The sequence below is a fragment of the Prionailurus viverrinus genome, chromosome D3 (assembly GCF_022837055.1).
Source record: "Prionailurus viverrinus isolate Anna chromosome D3, UM_Priviv_1.0, whole genome shotgun sequence".
Classification (NCBI taxonomy): Eukaryota; Metazoa; Chordata; class Mammalia; order Carnivora; family Felidae; genus Prionailurus; species Prionailurus viverrinus.
In genome coordinates this window covers 81,470,605-81,493,240 of record NC_062572.1, presented here as the reverse complement: position 1 = coordinate 81,493,240, position 22,636 = coordinate 81,470,605, and the positions used below count along the sequence as shown (strand labels likewise).

The 22,636-nt window shown below is 37.0% G+C and overlaps 1 protein-coding gene across 7 annotated transcripts in view; it reads right to left on the bottom strand.

Annotated features, from left to right (window-relative positions):
- The window catches only part of RELCH (RAB11 binding and LisH domain, coiled-coil and HEAT repeat containing), a 116,978-nt gene that overhangs the window by 42,317 nt on the left and 52,025 nt on the right, over positions 1 to 22,636 (bottom strand). For all 7 annotated transcript variants that reach the window (XR_007145714.1, XM_047827166.1, XM_047827163.1 and 4 more), the window contains exons 11-18: positions 22,437 to 22,549; positions 13,050 to 13,140; positions 10,287 to 10,358; positions 7,673 to 7,813; positions 7,057 to 7,221; positions 4,862 to 5,009; positions 1,308 to 1,464; positions 560 to 683 (exon numbers count right to left, since the gene is read on the bottom strand). Coding sequence is in view for 6 of the 7 variants with exons in the window: in XM_047827166.1 (XP_047683122.1) it covers positions 560 to 683; positions 1,308 to 1,464; positions 4,862 to 5,009; positions 7,057 to 7,221; positions 7,673 to 7,813; positions 10,287 to 10,358; positions 13,050 to 13,140; positions 22,437 to 22,549 (1,011 nt within the window). In the remaining variant the exon portion in view is untranslated. The remainder of the gene's footprint in view (positions 1 to 559; positions 684 to 1,307; positions 1,465 to 4,861; positions 5,010 to 7,056; positions 7,222 to 7,672; positions 7,814 to 10,286; positions 10,359 to 13,049; positions 13,141 to 22,436; positions 22,550 to 22,636) is intronic.

Genomic DNA, 22,636 nt, shown 5'->3' with positions numbered 1-22,636 from the left:
TAAAGATGAAACTGGGATCTAAGGACATTCCAACTGTAGTGTCTAAAACTGTAAAGTAACCTGGATATGCAGATGTGACAAATACTAGTTTTGGCAGCGACTGAAATATGCAGCATGAATCTCAAGTGCCCACACTATTCTAAGAGCTGGTCTTGCAGCAAGGCTTCTATAGCAGCTACGTTGGTTCCACAGTCGCCTGAGGTTTTGACCAAAGTGTGCTGAGCAAACAGCTGCTCCCCGAATGTGTGGTGGATGGGAAGGCAGGAGAAGCGCATCAAAGAATCAGTGAAGGCCTCTGATACGGCCTCTGCTGGAAAGATACCCAGTGTGTAGATGTTATATCCAAATCTGGATATAAACCAAGTTTAGGCTAAATCATCGAAATGTGAATAAAGATAAGAAGATTATTCACTAGAATTTTCTGTTACTATCATAGTTTTCTAAGATATTAAAAGGTAAAGGAAGAGCTCATGCTTTGGTTTACTCTGTCACAGCGTTAATTAACACATTACATTTCTGTATCTCTTGCAATAAGAAAATATGGAACACAAGTTTTTACCTTAGTGTTTGTAAAAATTTTGCCAAATGTCCGGCAAAGGCGCCAGAAAAATCTGGAGAATTCATGGACACAGGCAGTTGAAGTAACATTAATTTTGCCAACTATTTCTATAAGTTGTGGCAACCTGAATGTGAAAGGAAAGAAAAATAGGCAGGGGATACATATAAATTACTGTTTCCTTGCCAATGTCTGAAACAATGCAAATCTAACAACCTCCTGCTTTGCTTTTCATAGCCAGTAAAACCGCAAATCAAAGGAGCGGTTTGAGATACCCTGAAAAGGTTTTCAGTTTCTATTCTCCTCTATAAACTTCTTAAATTTTAACTGCTTGCCATAAAACACATGGAACCTTAACGGTAGAGTTTTGCCTATGGAGTTAATGAGACACAGATCACTGGATTTGATGCTTCACATTAAGTGCTTGGCTAACAAGGCATCCACTGTAGCTTCAAAAATGACAATCTGGATGTGGTTTAAGATACATCATCACTATTAGACAACAACAAGGCAGCAGACAGGTCCTTTTGACATAGTCTGGCAGCACCATCCTCATAGATAAATACCTACATATCCAATGGTATAAATCTCCTCTCCTAAAGAAGTTTACCATAGATAATGCCAAGTTATGTTTTTGTTTTGTTTTTATATTTTGTTATATTTTGTCCCTCAGTGCCAAAACTAAGCATAGGGAGCTATCTTCCATCAACTGATGGAGGCGTACCAAATGAATATGAAGGCAGTAACTTACAATTGATTGACAACCCACAGTAAAGTCTCCCAGCCTGTTGTACCCTCGTGTTCCAGCTGGTAATCATAAAGTTGTAAGAGCACTGCCAATTGCTCACGACTTCCAATTATAGTAGACACATCTTGAAGAGGCGACATAGGCCGAGGGAACCTAGTCACTATAAATAATAGAAGCAAAATAAATCATGTGAGAAGTGGCAGTGTGTGAAGCTAACTATTCTGTGAAAAGGAAAATAAGATTCTGTCTCTCGATATTTAATTGCTTATTATAAACTTTAAATAGAAAACTGAAATATGTTAATCATATAATTTTTTTAAGAAGTGAAACAAATTCCTGTCACATGTGAACAAATTTAACACGTCTCAAAAATTAAGATTTTAGGAGACAAAATAGTTATAGTAAACGAACACTGTAATGAAATAGTTTGCTAATAAAGAGTAAAATTGCATTTAGGTTAAGTTAAAATTGGCCCAAAGATAAGATGTTAGCTGAAACATGGATTTGAATTTGGTTTAAAAAAAATAGAAATACTTATAATTCCACCAGACTACTTATGACACTGAAATAGAGAACACTTCTTGATGGCTATTAAATGGTAACGCATGCCAACAGCTCATTAACTGTTAGAAACTCCTAACTGCCCAACAGCTCTTGCATAGAGGCTAATATCCTAAAACATGCAAAAATATAGAATTTTCTCAAAATATATTAATGGCTTCATAATTATTATTAAACTTAAGAAAACATGAAATGCACATAATTTTAAAAATGTTCAAAGACAAAATTAAGATGTTACCGTCTTTTTATGCTGCCCAAGACTTTTAACAATATATTAAAGACAGAGGTCATCCCTTGCTAGCTGAACTCTCCTATTTGCTATCATAATATACCAACCAACAAATAAATGAGTTTGGGTAACATGGTACCTCTCACTATCTGAGGTTTCTGCTTGAATTCTCACTGTATCTCAATCCAGGAATAAACAGATTTGGACTGCGAGGGATATTTGTACTTCATAGGGAATATATCATGTCAAAGCATAGCTGATATAATTTCAAACACGGTTATATAACACCTGTCACAATCTGCTGCACTATGATAGAGTGAATGTCATTCCTTCATAAATACTAATAAACAACTGAAAAATAATAGAACAGTTTAAAGTAAAATAGATAGGTCAAGATTAACAACAGGGGAAAGTGAGGTCTAAAGACTTAAAGGTAGGTCCAAGAGAAGCAAAATAATGTCAAAAAATAAGCAGTTATTTGGATAACTCAATTATTACAGGTAAGTAAACAGAATGGATCAGGAGTCTCAAAACATTGTTCTATTTAACAGGATTTTTAACAATATAGAACTATAGAAAGGTCCCCAGAATGTCATTTTAATAGGATAGCAAAATACCAGCATTTTATTGTCAACAAAACAGTCACAATTATCCAGCAAAGTAACAGCCATTACGACTCTTTAATGTATTTCCCTCTCACTAGAATGTAAGCCCTCTGAAGGCAGAAAGTTGTGTCTATTTTATTCACGAATGTATCTCAACTGTTTAAAATAGTGCCTGACATAAATATTAGTTACCGCTGTAAATAAATTGGTAGTAAAACTATTTGTGTTTCTATTATATAAGAGAAAATAAATCTTCACTTATCACAAATTCTATCCCAAATATATGGATGTATATAGAGATAGACATATAGACATGGATATACAGACCCTACATAAGAATACAATATTTTCTCATTTAAAACAAATGATTTATAACCAAGAAGTGGGCATAATAATATTAACATTTATGGTTGCTGTTAAAAGTCAAGAGAGTCATATTCAGTCTAAAAGAATTAAAAAGGAAAGGTTATTTTTGGTATGATGAAGACATAATCACAAGAAAGGTCAAATAAACCCTGGAAGAAATATATTCAGGATGGTAAAGCAGTTGTTTTGACAATTTTCATCTAGTCCCTAGCACATGCTTGGCATCAACATTCAAGAGTTATTTTTATACATGAATGAAGGCAAACATTATAGGTTGATCTATGTACCCTCCTACAAACTCCTACATGGAGGTCCCAATCCCCAGAACCTCAGAATGTGACCTTATTTGGACACAGTGTTATTGCAGATGTAATTGGATAAGAAGAGGTCATACTGGAGTAGGGTGGGCCTCTAGTCTAATATTACCCATCTTATAAAAAGGGGAAATTTGGACATACAGACACACAAAGAGGGAGAACGGAATATGAAAATGAAGGCAGAGATTGGGGTGATGCGTCTACACGCCAAGGAATGACAGAAATTGCTAGCAAGCCACCAGAGACGAGGAGGGAGGCATGGGACAGCGTTTTCCTCAGAACTGTCAGAAGGAACCAAACCTGCTGACAGCATGATCTGAAACCTTGCGCTTTCTAGAACTGTGGGACAATAGATTTCAGTTTGTCGTATTTTGGTATGGCAGCCCTAGCACACCAATATGGCAAGACAGAAAGAGAAAGAGTGGGAATTAGACAGGAAAGCCCCTAGGCAGACAAAGAACCTTAACATATGCAGGGGTGGAACCTGAAGCAGTCAGCTGTGAATGCTTTATGAAGACTTTGCTTAAAAGCCTGAATTTTCCTTCTCCTCAGTAATATTTTAAAATATTAAATTAACTCAACCCCATCTACTCTCAATTTTTCCAGTGAAACAGACATTCAAACATTTGTGCTGTGCTTCGTGTATCCCAAAGATTATAGGTAAACCACTCCCAGTTTCCTTTACACGAAAACTGCCAACTGTCAAAACATTAAGTATCTATTGATGTTCTCAATGTTAGAATTCTTTTGTCTACCAGAAGTCGGCAAGAGACATGGACAATGCCACAAATCTGAAAACTCTGCAAAGGGATCTCATACAGAGTAACAGCTGCTCTACAGCCATTTATCCTGGGGGTTGGGTGCAGTGGGGTTACTAAGTGCCATGGGTCAGAGGTCACTTACTGGTTAGGTGGACATCGAGACAAGAGAATACTGGCCTTTGCTATCAATTTCACCTATTTCTGAAAATAAGTCATATTCCTTCTTTGGAGAAAAACATTCTGTGCATATGCTTATATTCCCATCAAGGACGTAGAAGAAAGTAATTACATTTACCTTCCCCTATTGAAAATAAGATGAAACAGGTGGGGGAGAGAAAGTGGAAAGAAAGTGGAAATGACAAGCTTCATAAACTGGCACTAGTAACTTTAGGTGAATCTTTTCATTAATCCAACTCTATGAATGAAAGAAAACTTATTTCAGCCACTGGGGGAAAAAAAAAGTGGTAAAATGACTATAGATTAGGAATGGAAAGAAAGCACAAATATTAGAAAATAATACCATGAGGCTTATCCATAAGCGACGAAGCCGCAGTTGACCCTAGCTGTCATACACTCCGTGACCACGAAATTCCACACATATATTTTAGTAATTATGCTTTCATATAAAGTGATTTTTAGAAGTTTAACCAAAAGCAATTCCTTGGGAAGCTAAGCTGCTAACGTCCTACATCTTCCTTCCACAAGTTCAGTTCAGTACCTTCTATCTGTGGCACTTCACCATGAAGCTTGGCTTTGCTGGAGAAAGGCGCATTCTGCAGCACTAACGCAAAGAGAGAGGGGATCAAGGACTGCAAAGCGGAAAGATACATGTGGAGCTTATGTTCATCCAGCCCGTGCTCTCCTTCCTGAAACATAAGGAGGTGGAAGCTAGTTTTAGTCTGCTGAAATTAAGTATTTATAATGCTCTTCCTTTCTGTGGCCATTAATTAAAAAATTAAGAATCTGTATGTTAGACTCATAGCACAACACCTAATGGAGATATCCATCAATCTTTTCTTAATTTCTCTAAGTACAGGAAAATGTGAGGAAGCACTGAGGCACTACAATAAGCAATATAATCTTTTCTATGGAAAACTTCAGGGTGAACATCGGTCATTACCATTTGTATGAAACTTCTTTTATAGGCTTTCTTTTTTTTCCCCCCAATATTTATTTATTTTTGAGACAGAGAGAGAGCACAAGCGGCGGAGGGGCAGGGAGAGAGGGAGACACAGAATCTGAATCAGGCTCCAGGCTCTGAGCCGTCAGCGCAGAGCCCGACGCGGGGCTCGAACTCACGGACCATGAGATCATGACCTGAGCCGAAGTCGGACGCTTAACCCACTGAGCCACCCAGGTGCCCCCAGGCTTTTCTTCTTTCAAGAGGGTCTTATCCTTTGAAATTTTGTAAGTCAGGATAAAGAAATTAAAGTGAGTTACAGGAATCACTTTAACTGTTCAACTGGTGAACCAGCAACAGCCTTGGCTATTTCCCTTCTCCTACATCCGATCTCCTTTTACAGATTTGGTGGCATCTGTATGTGCCAGCACTGAAAGGACTTTAAAATACTTCGATGCATAGATGAAAGGTCGGAGAAAAAAATTCAGAAGGAAACAAAAGAGATAACAGAAAGAAAAAAAGAGTAAAAGGATTAGTATGGTACACAGAAACCAAATGTTAAAGTGAAAAACAGAACCATTACAGATAAAAGTGTTTACTCATAAATACATTATATTATATTACTAATATTATAAAAGCTATGTCAGAGATACCAGATATATGAGTTACACACTATCAAGTTCTAAATTAATCTCTTCATGGAAGAATTACTAGCTACGCTGAATACTTCAGGTACATCTAATAGCAAAATAGAATTAACCATGTTATGAAATGGAACTTAAGAAAAACAAGGTATGGATAAATCTCAGGTAGAAAGAATACAAACATTTAAAGAATACTTTAAAAATTTCCCAGGTTTCATAAAAATGAGTATTTTCCAGTCTAGTTGTTTGTTTACAGTTTTTCTTAACTACCCAACTTGAAATTTATAGAAAAAAAAGCCCAATTTTTAAATTAAATAAATACATATAAGACTGTCTACAGAGTAGTTACTATGCAAGAGCCTTAAAGATTCTTTAAAATTTGGGGATAGAATGGGTAAGAGTTAGGTGTCAGTGACCAATATCAGATCCTGGTTCCATCATCTGACAGCTGTAAGACCTTGGGCAAGCGACCAAAATGCTCAGTTTCCACACCAAAACCAAAATATAATTCAAAGGGTTATAAGAATGACATAATATATATTATTTATACAGTATCTCCCTTAATGCACATAAGAGGCATTAAAGAAATGTTAGTTTTTCTTCTAGACTCTAAGAGGGACTTTTAGTACAAAAATTAGATCAGGAAGTTACTATCTTTCTTTTAACTTTTCTTCATTTCTTTTACTTGGGGAAAACAGAAAACATTCATTTTAAGAAGTGAGAAAATGACCTACTGCAGTGAAAGAAACACAAGTAAAGCATTTTGACATCGTGTAAGTAAGAAAGCTTTAGAGACTAATATTTGAGTTATCTGCATGCCAGGAACTGGAGCTGATATTTTACCCAAGATCTTTAAACCTTTGGAAGATACCAGGAAGAGCTAGCTTTCTGCATAATGTACAAATGAGTTCCACAAAGGTGCTACTTCAGCGTATAAACCCAGATCATGACCTTCCTCGTTGAGCTTTAGCAAAGCAGAACTTCCTCAAACCTCTCTTGGCTCCAGACCAATAAAATCTTTACCTGGCAAATAATTAGAATGTTCAGCTCGGTGGTACTTTCTGTCTTTGCTCCCCAGCGTTCTCTCAAGAGGACTTAGAACACACTCTTTACATTTCTATAAACTGTATAAATAAAGAAAGCATTTACCCTGAGAAGTTTTTCTATCTTGTTCAGCAATGTAGGTATAAGATGAGACTGTAAATTTCCAAGTTCTGTAGTCCAGGCAGCATAGGCCGGTAAAAATACTTGATGTGTTGCACTAACTACTCTTTCTGAGGGATCACCCAAGGCTGAGAGCAGCAATTCAAAACCCTGCCAAAATGAAACAGGTAAAATTTAGATTTTTCAAAGAATAAATTAAAAAAAAAAAACACCTTAATAAAAAGCAATGAAGTATATACACTGTAGTACATGTAGAGAACACTTTAAGCAAGAAAGAAAGCCATCCATAACCCTATCCTTCCCATTTTCTTTAAAGAAAATGTCATGTATCCACTGAAGTGGAAATCAAACAGAAATGGTGGTAAACATGGCACGCTTTTTGCCAATTTCTTGCCACAAAACCATGGGAGATACTATCAATGAATCACAGTGCTCTTTCTTTTGAATCGAAGTAAAACCAGGCGGCTAACTGCAATGGGTGAACACTGGCATGCCTAGCAGCTCTACTATAAATTATCGGGTAGCTGAATCAGAGATTTGGAATATTAAATTGTTTGGAATTTTATAATGAAGTAAATGGGGTTCATTGTGAAAAACATACCTGTTGGTATTTGTCTGGATCATCAATGTATCCCATAATGATGCCAAGGCTTTTGATCACAGCTTCTCTTACTAAATCTGCCTTATCTTCCATTAACATTTGTTGCAACATTGAGAGAACCAAGGAGCTACGGATTTCTTTCTGAAAGTAAACAAACACATGTTTTTACTATTTATTTTATACTAGCGGCAGAAAAGTATAGACGATAATACAACAGACACCCACACATTCAAAAATCCAGATGAAATATACATTAATTTTTGCTAACTTTCCTTTAAGTCTTCATTTTCCAAAGACATAAAACATTACAGATACAGCTTAAGTTTCACTCTCCTCCACCCTTCCTCTCTAAAGATAACATCTACCCTGAATTTGGTATCAATTGTCTCCCAATACATACCTGCAACTCTTTCAAACCCTACACCACATAGTAACATAGTAGCAAGCACTTCTGGAAAATTGACCAAGTCAACCCTCTGCTATAAACCAACAATGACTCTTCTACCCTCCCTGTTTACCTCAGAGAAGAGCTCTCAGAGTTAGAAGAACAGGAGGGTTACAAACACCACTCTGGTTAATCAAAACATTTGCTGGGGTAGAAGTGTTGCAAACATTATAAAATCCTGGTGTTCCTATTTTTTTGAAGAACTGAGAAAAAAACTTCAAACAGGATGATACAATATGGGAGTAAACTTAGAAAGACTTCAAAGGGAACTGCGCTGCTATTCTCAGAGGCAATTATTTAATATAATGGCAACCGCTGTTGTGTCTTAATTTCACACAGTTCTTTTTTGTTAAAGAATGTTTTAGCCTAATTAATGGCTGAAAGTAAAATAAAGAGCTATTGCTATGCAAATTCTTCCCCTTTCTTCCCTTCTTTGCACCATTGTAATGTGATCAATTTATAAATTCTTCAAACCCAAACTTGTTTACATATAATGGTTAGAATAAAATAACGATAGAAGATGACCATTTTCACAAATTCAGTGTGATTTTAGTATTCAGGGCAAGATCTGCAGTCATTTTTTTCTTTTTAATTTTTTTAATGTTTATTTCTGAGAGAGAGGCAAGAGACAGAGTATGAGCAGGGAAGGGGCAGAGACAGATGGAGACACAAAATTCGAAGCAGGCTCCAGGCTCCGAGCTGTCAGCACAGAGCCCGACGTGGGGCTCAAACTCACGAACTGTGAGATCATAACCTGAGCCTAAGTCAGATGCCCAACCGACCGAGCCACTCAGGTGCCCCTGCAGTCATTTTTAAAGGACCTAGTTTTTAGGGGCTCCTGGGTGGCTCACTTGGTTGAGCGTCCGACTTCAGCTCAGGTCATGATCTCACAGCTCGTGAGTTTGAGCCCTGCATCGGGCTCTGTGCTGACAGCTCGGAACCGGGAGCCTGTTTCAGATTCTGTGTCTCCCTCTCTCTCTGCCCCTAACCCACTCACATTTTGTCTCTGTCTCTCTCAAAAATAAACAAACATTAAAAAAATTTTTTTAATGACCTACTTTTTGCTTTGACTTCTTAGAAACAAAAATATATATGATTTTAGCACATTTTGGGCACATTTAGGTTGGTGAATATGTCTTTTAGTACAGCCCTGTTTACTTATCCTTTAGGATAAAAACTGCCCCAAAACTGCCGGGAAGATCTTCAAATGGCTTCTTGGTTGGTATCAGCATGGGCAACAGGACAGAAGTTAAGTAAACTTCAGCCGGGTATTTGCTTCACATTGATCTGGACTGAGGTCAGCTGTGGCAGTTAGATTCAGTATGCCACAGGGAACCCACAGGACAAATCAGGAGGCATTACTCCATGTAAGCCATGACCACGCGTATTTTACTGTGATCAACTGCAGCGAGGTATAAGGCAAGTGAGATCCATGGAGGAAACAGTAAGTCTGTTATTAATACTGCTTAACATTCTGGTATCAGGGGCAGCGCAGAACAGCTTTTTTAGCCCCTTTGTGTTTGTGATGTTCTTCATCTGTCTTGGAACAGTAAATAAAAGGATGTGCAAACCTACTCATGTAATCTGTCTATATGATTTATCATAACAACAAGATACTGGTTTTCTCCTATAATATAGGAGAATATTAAAAAAGATTTCACCATACCCCGATCCTGGTAAAGGTATGGTAAAATAGGAACTCCAATGTACTGATGACAGGAGTATAAATCTGTGCTATCTTGGTTCAGGGCAATTTAACACTGTCAAAAATGCAAATGCTGAAAGAGGCAAAATGTGGCGGTATTAACAGTATGAAAAATTAAAAAAAATACACAGATACCTACACAAGAACCTCTCAATAGTGTTTACTGTCAGGGATTAAGAACATTGTATATAGTATGATTAATTTGGGGCGAGAAAAATTCAAATATAAAAATGCAAACTGTTACACGCTTACATTTTTATTTTCTATAAGAATTGATTAAAAACTATCAATGGTAGGGGCGCCTAAGTGGTTCAGACAGTTCAGTGGCCAACTTTTGATTTCAGCTCAGGTTATGATGCCAGGATCGTGGGATGAGCACGGAGCCTACTTAAGATTCTCTCTGCCTGTCCCTCTGCCCCTCTTAAAAGGAAAAAAAGTTTTTAAGAAAAACTGACAGTTCTTACAGGAAGGTGAGGTGCCAATGCTCCACAGGATTCTGCTACAAGTAGACGTCTTTCCGGGTATTTGTGGTTAATCTAGAGTAAAAAATAAATAAATCAAACATGAACAACAGAACCTCCTTTCTTCTAACAGAGAATTACTTTTCACAATAAATCCTGTTAAGAATGCAATAAAGCTTCTTTTTTTTCCACTTCTGGGGATCCCTGTGTGGCTATAACTGGATCAGGAATAAGGGATTCAGAGAGAGCCTAAAAAATGAGGTCACAAGGGTTATCTGTTAAAGAAAAAAGGATAAAGCAAAGATGAAAATGTGGCAAGGTGTCTAGAGATTGTGGGCTTGCCTACAGCTAGGCTTTCCTTAGGATGTCAGGAGCAATTTTCTCCAGCCCTAGAAACATTTTATATTTAAATTTGAAAAACCCACCTTCTGAGTATGACAGACATGGCTTATTAATAGGTGCCAGGAATAACTCATCAGTTCTCTTTTCCAACTAAGGGATTCGGAAGTAAGTCAATCAATGATTTAACCAGACCCCTTGACTAGTGACATGATTTTGTTTTTAAAGTAAGCAGACTTCAATCCACTCCTGTTTGTATACGCAAGATGATGGGGCTTTGCTGTGATGACTACACTGAACCATAACAAAAATAACAGAAAAATGACACATACTGGGTTTTGTTCCCATATGTCTTCTTCATAGAATATAAATCTTTCCTTGACTGGAAAAGAAGTATATCTGTTCTCATATTCCCATATGAAAAGGTGACATAATTCATTAATGTATTGGATGCCTAAAATTAAGAAAAGAAATTACATAGCAATCTACTGGGCAACAGATTGGAGGTAGTCGGCTAGATAGATCCCCGATATCCATGTTTATTCAGGTTATAGAAGAGGTGGTGGTAAAGATGTTTATAACTAATATCTGTAAATCAAATTTAATCTAGAAATAGTAATCCTGAAAGCAGAATGGTTTGGATGTCAAAATATGCTGTACATAAACTTTCATTTTGCTTCTTTAGTCTAGCTCAGTGAGCCTTAAAATTAAATGTACATACAAAAATCAATTGTATTTCTTTGTATTGCAACCAATATTAAATTAAACTAAGAAAATTCTGTTTGCAATAGTATCAGAAAGAATAAAATATTTAGGAATCAGTTGAACAGAAAAGTATAAAAATTATACTCTGAAAACCACAAAACATCACTGAAAGAAAATTTAAAGGAACTAAATAGATGGAAAGACATCCTAAATTCATGGTTTGGAAGGCTCACGTTGTTAAGATGGCAATATTCTCCATACTGATCTACAGAGTCCTCATGAAAATTCCAGACAGCTTCTGGCAGAAACTAACAAATTCATCCTAAAATTCACATGGAAATTCAAGGGACCCAGAATAGCCAAAATAATCTTGGAAGTATGGGAACTAATAAGTTCAAAGGGTTGGAGTTTCTTTTTGGGGTGATAAAACTGTTCTAAAATCGATCATAGTGATGGTTGCACAAGTCTGTGGGCACACTAAACACCACTGAAGTGTGCACTTTAAATGGGTGTAAGGTATCTGAGTATCTCAATAAAGCTCAATAGGAAGAAAAGGAAACAGAAAAAACTATTAAATACTATATGTACATATAAATAATGGTATAGAATTGTAAATTCAAAGTTGTATATGTTGTTTCTAAGTTAATGTGACTTTCAATAATTACAGCCTCATCCTAAATTAGCATGCACTATAACCTACAGGGGACATAAAGGACTGTCACAGACAGCAGGACTATATATAATGTTCCTTTTACATATTTAATTTAGATCAAACTCTAATAAATTTTAAAGAAGAAAATGAATACTCAAAGAAATTAGGAATAGTATTCTAAAAGAGCATACACTTTACTGATATTCCAGAGACCAGTATTTTTAAAGCACAAGTGACTATGTTATTGTAAATAAGGCCATGACATTTGCCTTTATAAGAAATTCACCTTTTTTAAGGTGGATAAATAACCCGCTTAATGACTAAACATCAAGTCTAGAAAGTCAATGATCCTGAGTTCTACATAGGACTGGAATATTAAAATTCAATATAAAACCAAAAGTACTGTTAGTAGATAGTGAGTTGGATTATAAATACAAAAACTTCCCACATCAACAGTTTACATTTCATATTCTGTATAGATTTGCAATATATACAAGTATATAATACATGTATTATTTCTATTACCTACACACATGCACACACACACGCACACCCACACCCACACACACCCAGCCTTCTTGCTCTCTCTTGAATTCACTGAGCATGCCCCTGAGGGCTTTTGTATTTGCAGTAACTCACTTCATTCAGATCCTTGCCTAAACATCACTTTCTCAGGGATTCCTGCTCTGACCTCTTTTTAAAATAGCATTCTCCATCATTCTCTAACCCTTATCCTGCTTTATTTTTCTTCACAGTTTATAGTAATACAAGACATATCATTTATTTGTTTATTCTTATCTCCCCATGAAAAGGTCTCTGTCTTTTGTTTACCACTGTACCTGTCATTGGAACTAGTTCCTTAAGTATCTGTTGGAAGAATGAATAAAAGCAAGGCGTCCCAGAGCACTCTTAAGTGCTATTAAATCACTGTGCTGGACTACAGAAAAAGCAGCATAATTTAGATCCCACATAATTCCACTAATTCCTAGTGGCATTTAAAAAAGAAAATGTGAACACTTATAATAAACTAGAGTATAACAGCTAGGAGAAAACGCCATACAGTTATTTACCTGTTCCCAGCACTGCGGTAAAAGTTCAGCTTCTACACGTGTTGGTCCAACATGGCGTGCAAATGCCACACAACCTGTCAGTATCATTTGCCTGAAAAATAATACAAATGAATAAAGACTTATACTTACATTAGAAAGCACAGCTAGGACTAAGGGTTCAAAAGAGTCAGCTCTGGTAGCTCAGTCAGTTAAGCACGCACTCTTGATTTCGGCTCGGGTCATTATCTCATGGTTTGTGGGTTTGAGCCATGTGTTGGGCTCTGTGCTGACGGTGCGGAGCCTGCTTGGAATTCTCTCTCTCCCTCTCCCCTGCTGGCTCGCTCTCTTTCTCTCTTAAAAGTAAATAAACAATGGGACGCCTGGGTGGCTCAGTCAGTTAAGTGTCCAACTCTTCGTTTTGGCTCAGGTCATGGTCTCATGGTTTCGTGAGTTCAAGCCCCACATTGGGCTCTGCACTGGCAGCACGGAGTCTGCTTGGGATTCTCTCTCTCTCCCTCTCTCTGCCCCTCCCCCACTTATGTTGTCTCGGTCTCAAAATAAACTTAAAATAAATAAATAAACAAATATTAAAAAAAAAAAAAGCCAGCTCTGTAATTCACACCACACACAGTACTTTTGTACAATCAAATTAGACTTTTCTTACAATGGACTAGGTTGCCACCAAGAGGATGAGTTCCTTAAGACTCATTCTTCCAACAGTGGTAACACCATTTGTGAGATGTTGTGAAGTTATCCTCTATTGGTGTGAAGTTGAATCTCATAACCTCCTAAATGAACTTCCCATCCATGCATTCTAAGATAGTATGTCTAATGCTTCAGCATCTAAGAACTTCAGTTTCTAGCCACTAAAACAATCAGTGATTATTCCCCCAGTATTTCTTTCTTTTTTTTTTAATTTTTAATGTTTATTTTTGAGAGAGAGGGACAGAGTTCAAGCGGGGAAGAGGCAGAGAGAGAAGGAGACACAGAATCCGAAGCAGGCTCCAGGCTCTGAGCTTTCAGCACAGAGCCCGATGAGGGGCTCGAACCCACAAACTGTGAGATCATGACCTGAGCTGATGTCAGATGCTTAACCGACTGAGCCACCCAAGTGCTCCTATTCCCCCAGTATTTCTATAATTCAAAACTAGGGTATCATATTAGTAAAATGATATTTCTTTTTTTTAATTTTTTTATTAAGTTTATTTATTTTGAGAGAGAGAGAGAGAGCACAAGCAGGGGAGGGACAGAGAGAGGGAGAGATAGAATCCCAGCAGACTACACCATCAGCACAGAGCCTGATGTGGGGCTCAAACTCACTAACTGTGAGATCATGACCTGGGCCAAGATCAAGAGTCAGATACTCAACCAACTGTGACACCCAGGCACTCCCAGTAAAATGCTATTTCTTACATTTTTAAAAGTTAATTTAGTTATTTTGACAGAGAGAAGGCATGTGTGAGTGGGGGAGGGGCAGAGAGAGAGGGAGAGACAATCCCAAGCAGGCTCTGGGCTGTCAGCGTGCAGCCCAACATGGGGCGTGATCTCACAAACCAAGAGATCATGACGTGAGCCGAAATCAAGAGTCAGACGCTTAACCAGTTGAGTCCCCATAAGCTGATATTTGCACCAGTAAAATGGTATTTCTAACATCAGAATTTTATACCCAAGGTGACTGCAGTAGGCAGCTTCTGACATAGTTCCCAATGATGTCCACCTCCCAATATTCATGCTGTTGTAGACTGGACCTAATGACCTGCTTCCAGTGAACAGAATAATGGCTGAAGTGATGGGATGTCTTTTCTGAGATTAGGTTACAAAAGTCTGTGATATCCAGCATTGGACCCTTTCTACTGCCTTCTCAGCTGGCATGCTTTGATAACGTATGTAGCCATTCTGGAGAGGCCCATGCGGCAAGGAACTGAAGGAAATTCTGGCCAAAAGTTGGTGAGAAACTGAGGCCCTCAGTTCAAAAACCCATGAGAAACTGAATCTTGCTAATGACCAACTATGTGAATAAACTCAGAAGCAAATCCTTCCAAGTTGAGCCTTGACAGGACCAGCCCAGGCAACATGTGGATTACAGCCTTATTAGAGACCCGGAAGCAAGGACCCAGACTGACTCACACTAACTACAATATAAAAAATCAGTGTTATTTTAATTTGCAGACAACATGATACTCTATGTAGAAAACCCGAAAGACTCCACCAAAAAATTGCTAGAATACATGAATTCAGCAAAGTGACAGGATATAAAATCAACATGCAGAATTCTGCTGCATTTCTATACACCAATAATGGAGTAGCAGAAAAAGAAATCAAGGAATCGAACCCATATGCAATTGCACCAAAAACAGTAAGATATCTAGGAATAAACCTAACCAAAGAGGTAAGAGTCATGTTCTGAAAACTACAGACACTTGTGAAAGAAATTGAAGAGGACACAAAGAAATGGAAAAACATTCCACGCTCATGGATTGGAAGAACAAACATTGTTAAAATGTCTATACTACCCAAAGCAATCCCTATCAAAACACGACCAGCATTTTTTGCAGAGCTAGCACAAACAATCCTAAAATTTGTATGGAACCACAAAAGACTCTGAATAGCCAAAGCAACCCTGAAAAAGGAAACCAAAGCTGGAGGCATCATGATTCCAGATTTCAAGCTATATTACAAGCTGTAGTCATTAAGACAGTATGATACTGGTACAAAAACAGACATATAGATCGATGGAACAGAATACAGAACCCAGAAATGGAACCACAACTATATAGTCAACTCATCTTTGACAAAGCAGGAAGGAATATCCAATGGAAAAGAGACAGTCTCTTCAACAAATGGTGCTGGGAAAACTGAATGGCGACATGCAGAAGAATGAAACTGGACCACTTTCTTACACCATACACAAAAATAAATTCGAAATGGATGAAGACCTAAACGTGAGACAAGAAACCATCAAAATCCTAGAGCAGAACACAGGCAGCAACTTCTTTGACCTTGGCCAGAGCAACTTCTTACTAGATAAGTCACCAAAGGCAAGGGACATGAAAGCAAACATGAACTACTGGGACTTCATCAAGATAAAAAGCTTCTGCACAGTAAAGGAAACAATCAACAAAACTGAAAGGCAACCTATGGAATGGGAGAAGATATTTGTAAATGACATATCTGATAAAGGGTCAATATCCAAAATCTATAAAGAAACTTATCAAACTCAACACCCAAAAAACAAATAAGCCAGTTGAGAAATGGGCAGAAGATGGGACGCCTGGGTGACTCAGTCGGTTAAGCATCCAACTTTGGCACAGGTCATGATCTCAGGGCTCGTGAGCCCGAATCGGGTTCTGTGCTGACAGCATGGAGCCTGAAACCTGCTTCAGATTCTGTGTCCCTGTCTTGCTGTGCCCCTCCCCCATTCATGCTCTGTCTCTGTCTCTCTCTGTCTCAAGAATAAATAAACATTAAAAAGAAAAAAAGAAAAAAAAAAAAAGAAAAGAAATGGGCGGAAGACATGAATAGACACTTTTCCAAAGAAGACATCCAGATGGCTAACAGACACGTGAAAAGATGCTCAACATCGCTCATCATCTGGGAAATACAAATCAAAACCACAATGAGATACCACCCCACACTTGTCAGAATGGCTAAAATTAGGGGCTCCTGGGTGGTTCAACTGGTTAAGCACCTGACTCTTGATTTTGGCTCAGGCTATGATCTCATGGTTCTTGAGTTCGAGCCGTGCATTAGGCACTGTACTGTCAGTGCAGCACTGTCTGCCCCTCCCCTGCTCGGGCTCTCTCTCTCTCTCTCTCTCTCAAAAATAAACATTAAAAAAAATTAGTGATATCTTTGTGCTTAAAAAAAAAAAAGAATGGCTAAAATTAACAACATAAGAAACAATAGTTGGCAAGGATGTGGAGAAAGGGGAACCCTCTTGCACTGTTGGTAGGAATGCAAAATGGTGCAGCCACTCAAGAGAACAGTATGGCGGTTCCTCAAAAAACTAAAATTAGAACTACCCTATGATCCAGCCATTACACTATTAGGTATTTACCTAAAGGACACAAAAATACAGATTCGAAGGGGGCACATGGACTCCAATGTTTGTATCAGCATTATCAACGATAGATAAACTATGGAGAGAGCCCAAATTTCCACTGACTGCTGAATGGATAAAGATGTGGTGTACACACACACACACACACACACACACACACACACACACACACACAATGGAATTTTACTCAGCCATCAAAAAGAATGAAATCTTGCCATTTGCAATGATATGGATGGAGCTAAAATGTATTATGCTAAGTGAAATAACTAAATTAGAGAAAGATAATACCATACAATTTCACTCATATATGGAATTTAAGAAACAAAACAGATGAAAGTATGGGAAGGTGAGGAAAAAAAGAGAAGGAAACAAACGACAAGAGACTCTTAATGAAAGAGAACAAACTATGGGTTGACAGAGGGAGGTGGCTGGAAATGGGTTAGATGGGTGATGGGTATTAAGGAGGGCACTTGTGATGAGCATTGGGTGTTGTATGTAAGTGATGAATCACTGAATTCTACCCCTAAAAGCAATATCGCACTGTATGTGAACTAAAATTTAAATTAAAAAAAAAAAAAAAAAAAAAAAAGTCTTTCACTTTGTGCACCTGAGAGCTCTTACGGACCTCCCCCCCCCCCCCCCCCAAGGATACTTGGACCACACTTTGAGAATCACTTTGTTAGAGCAAACCTTTCTGTCTCTAGAAATAAGAATATCCTGTTTGCTTTGTATGTCCTTTGAATTTGGGTGCTCAGGCTTCAGAAATCAACTAATCACCAGCAATGTTGTTACCACAAAGCTGATGTAATGAGGAAGATAACACCACCAAGATATCAATAATCGATTAAAGTTTTTTCTTTTTTGTTTTGGCTTCATAGTTATGAACAAACAAATCCTCTGCTATAAGAAATTTATTTTGGAAAGTTTTGAGCCTTAGAAAGATTCAAAATTAAAGTTAATACTATATATGCTTCATGATTTGATTTTTGTATCTTCAATTATGCCTAGTGATTAAATTTCATATTGACTGTGAAAAAAAATGAGTGTTATTTTAAACCACATTCTTTTGGTGTAATTTGTCACAGAACAGTATATATTTAACCAATATAATAACTTCATTTGAATTGATAGATTTGAAAGTTACAAGAGTTTAGAATTTTAAATATATTTTTTCACTCTTCAGAATGAAGTTCCATTTTAAATAACTTTAAAATGCAGAATTGTAATAAAATAAAACAAAACAAAATAAAATAAAATAAGATAAAATAAAATAAAATGCAGAATTGTAAGTTTTTCCATTTTTGGTTATCTAGTTCAAAATCGTAAAACCTGATGGAAAAATAAGTATGTTTTCTTTTTAATTTTTTTAAGATTTATTTATTTTTGAGAGAGAGAGAGTGAGAGTGAGAGGGAGGAAGGGAGGGGCACAGAGAGAGGGGGTAGAGGATCCAAAGCACCTCTGAGCTGATAGCAGAGAGCCCGATGTGGGGCTTGAACCCATGAACCGTAAGATCATGACCTGAGCCGAAGTCTGACACTTAACCGCCTGAGCCACCCAGGTGCCACTTCAATAGATGTTTTAAAGTAGCCAACTTCAAGAAAAAGCAAATTAGAATGTTTTATTCACATTAATTATAGAAACGGCACTTGAAGCCCAAGCAATGCTCACTATTTCGCAATATAAGTCAACTTAAACTGAATAATAACTTTAAATTTCAATTTAATTTAGCCAGATTAACTATAACTATTCTCTCAGGTTGAGGAGAATAATGACAAAGAACATCTGGACAACAACGAGGAAAATGTTGAGCCAGTATATCTTCGGTGTATATTACAGCTTCTTCTCACTTACCACAATCTTGTATTTTTATCTATCTGATTCCCCTTTATATTTATATTATCATCTCCTATGCCTATTTCTCAATCCTTCCTTTGCTTTTGTATTTCCTACTTTGGGAAGGCAAATAACATGAATAAAAGAAAAATGGAGAAAGAAATTCCCAAGGTTTACGGACAGCTTTTTAGCTGCCTGTTCCCCAGTGAAAATTTCTTAGTATCTGAATATTGTTTTTTCCCCACTAGTGTCTTAAAAGAATGAGAAGGCACGTATATTGGTTTCATAAATGTTTGACTCTTTTAGTAAACGAACTTAGGTGAAATGTAGGCATTACAAACACTTGCATGAAACCATCATGCGAAATGACTTTAAATCATGAGCCACCATCTACATAGTAAAGATATATCAACTTGTTGAAAAAATGTTAGGCCCCTGAAGGCAAACTTCTTAGCCAGCAAAGTTAATTCTAAAAAGTGTAACAGTTTTGAAATACAGATTGAAAACAGAAAAGGTCAGATAGCCTATCGATTATTAACAGCATTGGAAACAGGCTCCCGTAATGGTAAAAATAAATGTTCCCACTTGTACTAAATCGCAGGACAGGGATTATTTGACTAGTATTTGATGCAGGTAGGAATATGGTGGCAATTATGGTTGTTAGCAAAGAACTGGCAAAAAGCACCATTATTAAGCATAAAATGAAATTCTTCTTAGGAGACAAAGAAGCCTGAGATTTATTAAGTCAGGAAAAGTAGCAAGTGATTATATGACAAATACATTATGCTAACTTAAACATTCTGCTTTGTTAATTTGTTACTCACATTATACACGGTAAGTCGACTGATTAGTCTATTTCAGTAAATACTTTTATATCTGTAAGGTAAAAAATTTAAGCGTGGGCACGAGTGCTGAATTCCTGACCTAGCTCAACCTGATGTAAGGCCAATAGGTACTTTTGGCCACCAGGTGGCAGCTATTAGCTTTCCATGCAGAGTATGAAAACAGCCTAGAGATCCGAGGTTTCTGCCTTGCAAATTTAAAAATAACAATGTAATAAATGGTATTTAATTATTAAGTTGTCAAGATAGGGAAGAGTATTTTTCAAGGAGAAAAAATATTAATTTTCTTAGCACCATCAAACTGTCCTTAGAAAATTTTTAGTTTGCAATGAATAGTACTAATACAGTGATTTAATTTCCCTTCTTTTTCTTTCTTTCTTTTTTTAAAAAAATTTTAATGTTTGTTTATTTCTGAGAGAGAGAGAGACAGAGTACGAGTGAGGGAGGAGCAGAGAGAGGGAGACTTAGAATCCCAAGCAGGCTCCAGGCTCTGAGCTGTCAGCACAGAACCCAATGTGGGGCTTGAACCCATGAACCATGAGACCATGACCTGGGCCAAAGTCAGATGCTTAACCTACTGAGCCACCCAAATTTCCTTTCTTTCTATTGGACTAGCATGTGAGGACTGCTGGTGTAGATTCATCTTGACTGGATCCTGAAAGGACATGTTCTCCACTTGCTCAGGTATATTTTGGTAAGAACAGGAAAGAGATAAATACTCATAATGTTTTAAAATCTATATGACTATTTTTATTCTCAGAGTTGAGAGATACCTTGTATTTAAAATTTTGAGCTTTTACCACCCCGCCCCCCAAACCAAGAGCACACTGTACACACTGTATGTTAGCCAATTTGACAATAAATTGTATTAAAAAAAAATAAAGACTTTGACTAGAATAGCAGACCAATTTTTGGAAAAGTGTTATACAGATTTTTACTGTTTATAAACATGGACTAGACCTAGGTCTTCCAAAATATGTTTAGGTCTTTTATAATATTTGTAAGGTTTTAAAATATTTAACATCATTTGTAAGATTTATTCCTTGGAATCTTACCCTTTTTTCATGCTAATATAAATGGATATGGTTGGACCTTGAGGACATTAAGCTAAGTGAGAAAATCAGACAAAGATGTATACTGTAAGACATCATTTATATGAGGAATTTTAGAAAGCTGAACTTGTAAAAAGAGAGTAAAATGGTAGTTACCAGGACTTGGGTGTGGAGGAATTGGGGATATGCTGTTTAAGGATACAAACTTGGAACTAATTGATAAATAAATGCTGGAAATATAGTGCACAGCACAGTGATTATAGTCATTAATATTGTATCATAAACTTCAAAGTTGATAAGAAGCTAGATCTTGTTCTCCCTACAAAGAGATAATAATTATATGACATGATAGAGGTATTAGATAACACTTTGATGGTAATCATATTGCAATATATAAATGTATCAAATCAATCTACTGTATACCTTAAACTTACACAATGTTATATATTAATTATATCTCAATAAAAATAAGAAAAATTAAAATAAAATAAAAAAATAAAATTTTGAGCTTTAAGTGGCTCAGTTGGTTATGCATCTGACTTTGACTCAGGTCATGATCTCATGGTTCATGGTTTGGAGTCCCAAGTCAGGCTCTGCTCTGATAGTACAGAGCCTGCTTGGGAGTCTCTCTCGATCTCTCTCTCTCTCTCTCTTTCTGCCACTCACCCACTCACACTTTCTCTCTCTCTCAAACTAAATAAATAAACTTAAATATATATATAAAATTTTGAGCTTTACTTGTTTTATGATTTTCCAACATTCTCAGATGAGGTAAAAAATGACAGTCAGTAAAACAAGTATTGAATATGTAAAGTTACCTACCTAATCGTAAAGTACAATACTATTGTTTTGCAAAAGTGTAGGCAAAACTTTTTCATTGAGACAGAAAATTATAACAGAAAAACATTTCAAATGCCCATATTTTACCATCCAGTGCTTAGTCAAACCTATTGACCCACAAGGATGTTCTGTTCACGTTCACACCTGCAGAGCTTCACTTAAAAGCTCCACCTTTATTTAAAGATTTTACTAAGGTAGACATCATTATCACTTGATCGCAACCTATTCCCTGTTCTTCTGGGAAGTCACCTTGATGTGGGTCCCTTTACCACCCTCAGACAGAACTAATTTCTCCAATCAGGTATCAAGAGTTGTGAGCACTTGAGTCACGACAAACAAACAAAAAATACTATACCCCTCTAGCCACATAGTAATTGGTTTACAGACAGCCCAATGATGCGGAAATTCATATATTAACTATTTTAGTTTTTGTGGAGCCTGTTAAGAAGCTGTGATCTATGTAATTCATCTGCGGGAAAAAGGGGGAATATTTAGGAGTTCTTAGAAATCACAAGTGAAAGATAAAGGCAAAGAAATATTTGAATTAGAAGTTTAAAGGTAACTAATATAAAAGTGTACAAATTCAACGTGAGTAACTGGAATAACAAGAACGAAGGCACTGCAGAACTCTGTGAATGAGGCCAGTGTTTCCTCTGTTTGTTAAAATAAACACCGGGACAGAAAGAAGGCATTTAGATTAAAATGCTAATCTTGGTGCCACATTAGTGAAATGAATCAATCAACATGATATTTATTTCCCAAAGAAGTAGTCACACCTACCTCTGCTCATCATCTGGCCTCTTGATCAAATTGAAAAGTATATGGAGAAGCTGATCTCTTTCTTTAGGCTCAGGATGTAGGCATGCTGTACACAATATGAGGGGAATCAACTCCTAAAGAAATATGAAGGCGGAAAAAGTCAAAGTAAAAATGCGTTGCAGAAAATGCTCTTCTTCCCCCAGAGTATTCTTAAATGGACA